General features: G+C 42.1%; 1 protein-coding gene across 10 annotated transcripts in view; it reads left to right on the forward strand.

Annotated features, from left to right (window-relative positions):
* The window catches only part of herc2 (HECT and RLD domain containing E3 ubiquitin protein ligase 2), a 231,639-nt gene extending 223,462 nt beyond the window's left edge, over positions 1–8,177 (forward strand). For all 10 annotated transcript variants that reach the window (XM_072576977.1, XM_072576980.1, XM_072576979.1 and 7 more), the window contains 4 exons: positions 593–783; positions 1,357–1,462; positions 4,402–4,614; positions 7,039–8,177. In XM_072576977.1, coding sequence (XP_072433078.1) covers positions 593–783; positions 1,357–1,462; positions 4,402–4,614; positions 7,039–7,311 — 783 coding nt within the window. In that variant the 3' untranslated portion in view covers positions 7,312–8,177. The remainder of the gene's footprint in view (positions 1–592; positions 784–1,356; positions 1,463–4,401; positions 4,615–7,038) is intronic.
* Positions 8,178–8,617: the final 440 nt, after the last annotated feature.

The following is an 8,617-nucleotide window of genomic DNA, read 5'->3' on the forward strand; positions in this document are numbered from 1 at the left end:
CTGCTTCTGTGGCATTGCCCCCTCTCTGCTACACATTGAAACCCTCATCTCTGGCTTCTCGATCTTCAGTTCCCTCCTGGCTGGCTTTCTGTATTGCACACTCCTTAAACTTCAACTTGTCGAAAACTCTGCCAATATTCTATCCTATTCCAAGTCCTGCACAATATTCCTATATTGGGTCCTCGACCCCACATTTATAGTTCACGCAGTTGTCATTTCCCCCATCGCTTTAACTTCCAACAGCCTTGCAGGCATTGAGATGATTCTGGCTTTGTATTCAAACCCTTTATTAATTCCCACTACTTTCACACATCATTGGTAGTTGTACCATCGTGTAACTTAGCCTTAAGTTCTTGGATTCCCTTCTTAAACTTGTCTTCCTATCACCTTTCTTCCTTTTCAACCATTTTGAAATCCTGATATATTTGACCAACGTCTCCAAATAACTCTTTCTTCGACCCAGTGTTGATTTTGGCTAATATGAAATTTCTTGTTTTTTGATTGTTTACATGGAAGTAAAGTTGTCATGCATTAATGATCTGGGTATATTTGAAGAAAATACCTATTCTTTAGCCCATGTTCTTACTCCTAGGTTGACAAAGACTTTATTCCTGGGCTCATGTACATCAGAGATAATGAAGCCACAGCTGAGGAATTTGAGGCCATGTCTTTGCCCTTCACCGTGCCAAGTGCCAGTGGTCAAGACATTCAGTTGAGCTCCAAGCATACTCATATCGTATTGGAGAACAGAGCAGAGTATGTTAGGCTGGCCATAAATTATAGGTAAAGTGAATTATTTCATAGCATTGCCTTTTCATAGGCCTATTTTGCAAAGACTTGTCCAGCTATAGTTTCTCTAACATTGTTGTAATGGATGTCTCTGCATCATCATGAAGTGTTGCTATTGCATTATTTTAAGTTTTGAAAAGCTACGTTTAATAATCTGTTTCAGTAAAACTAGCCGTCTTGACTGCATGGTTCAAGATTTTAGATTCCAGCCCCAGTCCAATGCTTGAGCACAAACATTAAGGCTGACACTCCAGTGCAGTACTGAGGGAACGCTACCCTGTCTGAGGTGCTGTCTTTCAGATGGGTTTTAAACTGAGGCCTTATGAATCACCTTGGGTTGATGTAACAGATCCAATGGTGTCTTTGTGGAGTTATCCCTGGCGTCCTGGGCAAAGAGTTTATCCCTCAAACAACAGTTTATCTGGTCATATATACATAGCTGTTTGTGGGAGTTGCTGTCCTCCAATAAGCTGCCACTCAAAAAAAAACCTTTGACATGTTTCGATGCATGTGGAAAATGCTATATAAATAAGAACTTTCATATTTGGTGTGCTTTGTTTGTGACAGGCTGCATGAATTTGATGAGCAGGTTGCTGCCGTACGGGAGGGGATGGCTAGAGTCGTCCCTGTACCTCTTCTTTCTCTCTTCACTGGCTACGAACTGGAAACAATGGTACGTCATTCCTTTTGACAGATTCTTAGCGGAAATTTTTCAATTGTGTGATTAGTTTAAATAAAGGAGATGTCATTGCTTTATTTTAAACCATTGATTGTTGAGAATTAATTCTTAAATAGCATTGATTTTGAACTAATGGCAAACTACTTCTTGGGCGGGGGAGAGGTATACTTGAAAGTTTAATGTTCTCCTGTTGTTTCTAGGTTATATACTTCATGTGGTTAGATGTTGTGTTTTCAGGTAGGAGAAATTAGTTTCCAGTTTGCATCAGCTGGAACTGGGAGGAATTGGAGTTGAAGTCATGATCTTAGTCAATGTTGAGGCAGGTTTGAGGGGCCAAATGGCCTACTGCTATTCCTATTTTTTTTATCTTAAGTTTATAAAAGAAAAATTTAATTGAATGGACAACTCCTGAAACACTGCATTACCCCTAACTCTGTTGTCAGTATGTATTTGCTTCCTGCCCAATTGCTTCTTGCCTTATTGGTCAGTTTTCTCTCACTTGTGATTCTTTCACCTCTCTCCTTCACAATCTGCTTCCTTCCCTCCTGCCCGCATCATTCACATCTGTGCAGTTATCTCAAACCCCATGTCAATTCATGGGTAAGCTTTGTGAAGATAACCAGCCATCATCCACGTAATGGGAAGGTGGTGGTAGGGCTGGGGCAAGGTAGCTGGGATGGCAGTAGGTAGATAGGTGGAACACCCCCTCTTCTGCCTTGGGACCCTTCAACCACACAGCATCAACATTGACTTCATCAATTTACAAATCTCCCCTGCCCCCACTTTATCTCAGATCCAACCTTTCCACTTGGCATTGCCCACTTGACCTGTCCATCTTTCTTCCCATCTAAGCACTGCACTCTCCCCACCAACCTATCACAATAACCCCCATCTGCATCTACTATCGCCTTCCAGTTACCAGCCCCCCCCATCCCCGCATATGCCCGAAATGTCAACTCTCCTGCTCCTCAGATGCTGCCTGATCTGCTGTGCTTTTTCAGTGCCACACTTTTCGACTCTGACTCTCCAGCACCTGCAGTCCTCACTTTCTCCTCCTGCTCCATCATCCACGTAATAGCAGTCTTATTTAAATAAGGCCTAATGTTTAGTGATGGGTGTGCCTCAAGCCTATCCATTCAGGTACGTGGATTTTTCCCTGCATGAACCTGGTTGATGCTGGCACTTTTGACATGAAAAAATATCAATACCATTACCAAATGTTTAAAGAAAAAGTCACCATAGTTCCAGAAGGCCATAGGGCTGCTGTCTTATTAGAGATAGATGACTGGTGGTGGTTTAACCTGAGGGTAATCATGCCTCGTGCAAGGAGTGAGGTTGAGAATGGTTACCTTGACCAGTACCGGAACTGAACCCCTGTCGGTGCCACTCTAGATCACAAACCAGCTTTCCAGCCCAATGGAAGTCTCTCCTCCTCAATCCTGACTATTGCTGAAACATGGATTAGTGGTGCTGGAAGAGCACAGCAGTTCAGGCAGCATCCAACGAGCAGCGCAATCAACGTTTCGGGCAAAAGCCCTTCATCAAGAATAAAGGCAGTGAGCCTGAAGCATGGAGAGATAAGCCTCCTCTAGCTTATCTCTCCATGCTTCAGGCTCACTGCCTTTATTCCTGATGAAGGGCTTTTGCCCGAAACGTTGATTTCGCTGCTCGTTGGATGCTGCCTGAACTGCTGTGCTCTTCCAGCACCACTAATCCAGTATTTGGTTTTCAGCATCTGCAGTTATTGTTTTTACCTTATCGCTGAAACATGTTAACTCTGAGGTTAAACCACCACGAGTCATCTCCAAGATGATTCTCTGATATGGTTCTCTGGGACTATGGCAACTTTAACTTGCATTTACATATCTTGTGCTGGGCCTTTGTTTCCCCATTGGTTTTGGGCAACATTTGATCTAATTCACCCAGCCTTTATATTTAAATGATTACTAGCTTTGTGATCAATATAATAGGTTACATTTAATTGTAGCAACAGTGACCACACTGCCAAGCCTGAGAACGGAGAATGAATTCATACTCACTCAGCAGGAACTGGGGGCCACGTCTTATCAGTGGCAGTGGTTAATGAGTTTCTGATAAATGTGGCCAACTACCCCTAACAGCTCAGCAGCTTAAACCAGTACCACTGGGAGCAGAGTCTGCTGCTGGCTCTGCTCCTGGAGAAGGAACCCACATTAAGGATGTGTGGAATCTCAAACAAGTAAGTAGGAATAGGGGTTACTGAGTTCTGTCACACACGACCTGGCCAAAGGCGTGAAGGTTGGGATTTGCAAAAGAAGGTGGCAGGGGATAGGTCATTGATGTGGCTCATTGATGAAAGAAGCAAATCTTGGACTTGATGAGTGCCCAAAAAAGATGCATGTCCCCAAGTACAATCTGCCCAGTTTGAAAAGGTTTGCCTGGCAGTCAACCCATGGAGTAGAGATCCTGTATCCAACTGCTCTGTCAGTTAAATGCCAGTGGAGGCAGCAAGAATCCCTTAAATGACCACTTAAGTGGCTCAGTTCAGCCCTGATCAGAAGAGCACCTGCCACCAATCCCACTGCAGGCAAGGTGGCATACCAGCATGAGGACAGTGAGCACACTAACCCCCACCTCCCTGTTCTTAATGAGGGCAGGAACATTTAGCCGAATGTCTTTGTCCTTTGTGAGTTGCTGTGAGAGAAATTTCAATTATTTTGCAGAAATGCACATCACTGTCTGTTTAAATGAAATTGTTTGAAGGTCCAGTTACTGCTGTAAATCTTCTCCCAGAATCTCCTCCAGATAGTGTTTGAGTTTGATGTTTGTATTAAATGTTTTTAAGTAATTAAACTATTTTTGGAATTAGTCATAAAATGCCAATGTAATGTTTAAGCTGTGGAAAAGGTTTGATGTGAACTGACTGACGTATCCCATTCATTGTATCATTGCAGGTATGTGGAAGTCCTGATATACCACTTCATCTTTTAAAGTCTGTCGCCACGTATAAAGGAATAGAACCGAATGCTTCATTAATCCAGTGGTTCTGGGAGGTGATGGAATCCTTCTCCAATACTGAGCGCTCCCTTTTTCTGCGGTTTGTGTGGGGACGCACACGATTACCTAGAACAATTGCGGACTTCAGGGGACGGGATTTTGTTATTCAGGTATTGCCAATAGATAAACATACAGTGATGAGGGTTTTGGATGGTGGCCCAGAGATGCTCAAATTTCCTATTTCAGTGACAACTGTGACCCAGCTGGTCGTGGACTCTTCATTTTCAGTCACCACGGACATAGATTCACCAGCCTGTAATTCTTGTATTATCCCTGTCGACTTTCTTGAACAAAGGAACAACATTGGCTATTCTCCACTCCTCTGGGACCTCCTTTGTGACTAAAGGAGGATGCAAAGATTTTGGACAAGGCCTCAGCAATTTCCTTTGTCGTCACCTTCAGCATTCTGGGATAGATCCCATCAGGTCCTGGGGACTTGTTTACCTTATTGCTTTTCCGAATGCCCAATGCCACTTTTTTTATATTGAAATGCCCTACAATATCAACGTATTCCCTTCTAGACTCATCATCCATCATGTCTTCTCCATTGTTAATGCTGATGCAAATTAGTCATTAAAGACCTCACCCATTTCCTGTGGCTCCATGCATAAATTCCCTCCTTTGTCCTTAAATGAACTGACCATTTCCCTAGTTATCCTCTTGCTCCTTATTTGTTTTCCAAGGACATTTCTTGACCCCCTTTTAGCTCCCCTAAACCTCCTTAGTTAGGTTCTTTCCTGCTGTCTTTATATTCTTCATGGGTTCTGACTGTCTTCTTTTTCTTTCTGATGAAGCTCTCAATTTCTCTCGGCATCCAAGGTTCCTGAATCTTGTCATCTTTATTCTTCCCTTTCACAGAAACATGCTGGTCCTGAACTCTAATCAACTGGCCATTATAAGATTCCTCCATGAAAGATGTGGATTTACCCTCAAACCGTCTCGTCTCCAATCTACATTCCCCTAATATTGTCCTAGTTAACCTTCCCCCATTTTAGTACTTCTACCTGAGGACTACTCTTATCCATATCCATAAGTAACATAAAACTTGGGAAATTATGGTCACTGTTCCCAAAATGCACTCCCACTGAAACTTTGAAAGCATGTTGAAGTTTAAAGGTTAAATAGCACTGCATGACAGCAAAGTGGATCCAGGGGACAGTATTAATAGAAACGTGTATATCCAAACATTTTGCTCACTTTCTTTATGCAATTTTTAACTTCCTTTACTTGGAGTGAGAAGTGCCTAAATTAATCCGGAAGGCACAGGTATTTGATTTACTCACAAAACTGTAAAGCGCTAAGGTGCGGAAGTCACTGGAGGAATAAATTTTGGATCAAAAAGTTTTTTTTGGCTTTTCCATTCTGGTTGGCTTGCTGAAAATGTGTGCACGTGTATTTCTGACAAAATCACCTTGGCTGCAATTCTGCCTGCACAAGCATTCGAGGGTCAGGCTCTGTCATGAAGAAAGACCTGACATCAATCGAGGACTGCCAATCCTTGTGTAGATGTTCCTCAACATGTATATTCTCTTTGATTCAAAGAATATGAAGAGAAAACTGGGAGAAGTCAAGTCCTGCATGTTTGCAGATAGGGCAGATTGTTAGGAATAGGAATCAGGATTCTTTGGAAGGCCAGTTTTCCCAGCCCATCACTCAGAGGGTTGGTGGAAACTGCATCCTGCCAATACTGGCTGCTATGCAATAGTTTGACACTCCAAGGGGATTTAAGTTTCTGGAGTTGGGGGGAGAGGTTCTGTTTCTCACTCGAGGGGAGGTCTGGCCCCAGAGGCTTTACACAGGAAAGTGGATGAAAGGTATGTTGGATCAGCAGACTCAAAGGTCTGAATGGCCTACTCCTATTTATTATGGGAAAGAGTGAGGACTGTAGATGCTGGAGATCCAAGTCAAAACGTGTGGTGCTGGAAAAGCGCAGCCGGTCAGGCATCATCAGAAGAGCAGGTGATTCAATGTTTCAATCATAAGACTCTGCTGCTCCTCAGATGCTGCCTGACCTCTGTGCTTTTCCAGCACCACATATTTTGACTCCTATTTCTTATGGTCTTGTGATCTGATTTTTGCAACAGATTGTTGCAGAATCTGCAGTGCCCCTGAGGTCCAGGACTGGGTAAGCATGTAAGTCTCCAGGCACGATGGGAGGTGAGGCATGTTGGGCTTGTGGACAGATGGAATGAGAGTGAGCAATAGGCCAAGATCTATTTTCTGGCTGGGTGTGATATGAAAATGGATATGCCCCTGTCTGGGGCTTGAGCAGAGTCACTTAGGCACCCCCCTCCCCCCTTAATTTGCCACTTGAGGGTCTCAGTTGGATAAAGGGGAAGCTGGTTGTTGGTCTGGGCTTCACCGGTACAATGGTAAATTGTGGAAGGATTAGTGCAGGCAAAGGACTGGAGAGAAGAATTTTATGGGCTCCCCCTTCTGGTTGCAAACTTGCTGGCAGGAGATTGTAAAATTCTGCCCAGTGTTGGTTCGATTTGATGGTTAACATTGGCTTTATTTTTCACTATTTATGGTAGGTGCTGGACAAGTACAACCCTCCGGACCACTTTCTTCCTGAATCGTACACTTGTTTCTTTTTGCTGAAGCTGCCCAGATATTCCTGTAAACAGGTGTTAGAGGAAAAGCTGAAGTACGCTATTCATTTCTGCAAATCAATCGACACTGATGATTATGCTCGTATTGCACTAACTGGAGAGCCAGCCGCTGATGATAGCAGTGACGACTCCGATAATGAGGACGCAGACTCTTTTGCATCTGATTCCACACAAGACTACTTAACAGGCCATTAGAGAAGCAACAAAATTACAGAAATTAAACTTGCAATCAAGCATTTTGGGTGTACTTTTGGGCAACAATATCTTTGAAATATGCTGCAGGAATTCAGATTCTCTTCGAAGAACAAAAGTGGATGGAATAATGTGGAAAATTTAGAGTTCTCAGAACCATAGTGGACAAATGTAATTATTTATTGCTTACCATAGCAGACTAATGCTTTAGAGCCAATCTGTAATTTAGAATGTGGTACTTTATCCCTCACAAACACAATGCAATGTTTGGTTTGGTGAGGTTTTCCTTTTGTTGCACAATACTGTATAACCAGAGACATAGAATTAGATTTGAGAGCATCTTCTTTGTGTTTACTGATTTTTTTTTTAAAAATGTGTTTCAGTCCAGAGGTAAAATAGCACCATGAAGTGGCACCCAAAATGAATTTCTTATGCCCTTTCACTGTGGTAGGGTGCAATGTCAAGTTGTTTAGGGTCTCAATATTTGTTGTCATGTGCATTTTTCCCCTGCTGTATATTGAGATAATGTGCAACAACTGAAAGAGTATTATAAATACTATGTAAGCTGACTTTATTAGCAGTGTTTGTTTATATGACAGTGAACATTTTGAACGTTGTATCATTTAAAGTTCGATATTCTTAAAATAGCAAGAACACATTTCAAGTGGTCTCAATTCTGAGGACGTTTTTCTTCCCTGAAGTTTTAAAATTCTCCTAAATGTGCACAGATTAACTCCACTGTAAGGTATGAAGGCAGTCATTCTACTTACATTGACAAATGTACATAATTTGATAATTGTGCCATGTATACACATAAAGTAAATTCATTCATTCTCTTGTGAATAAAAACCTTGGTTTAAACAACTTAACTCAAATTTACCCCAGTTATTAGTTCGTCATATGCTGCATTACTGTTGGTAATCCCACTAAAAAGCATCATTATATGATTTTTTAGAAAGTAGATTTTCCTTACACACAGGAGCAGGTTGTATTGGCTGTTAGGTCTTCTGTACCATTTCAATTGCCATGCAATTCAACATAGGTCTCAACTGTGATTCAGTGGTAGCACTTTCACCTTGCCTGGAGATTCAAGTCCAACTTTAGAGAATTTGAGCATCCTTACCTGATGCTCCAGTGCAATACTTAAAGTGCTAGTTATTACTTATCCCTCAACCACCAACAGTAAAAGTAGATCTCACCAATATCACATTACTGTGTCTGAAATCTTACTATCCATAAAGCTACATTTCCGGCATTATAAAGTGATTACATTTCTGAAGTAATTCAGTAGACAATAGGTGCAGGATTA

This window comes from Chiloscyllium punctatum, chromosome 9, assembly GCF_047496795.1.
Source record: "Chiloscyllium punctatum isolate Juve2018m chromosome 9, sChiPun1.3, whole genome shotgun sequence".
NCBI lineage: Eukaryota > Metazoa > Chordata > Chondrichthyes > Orectolobiformes > Hemiscylliidae > Chiloscyllium > Chiloscyllium punctatum.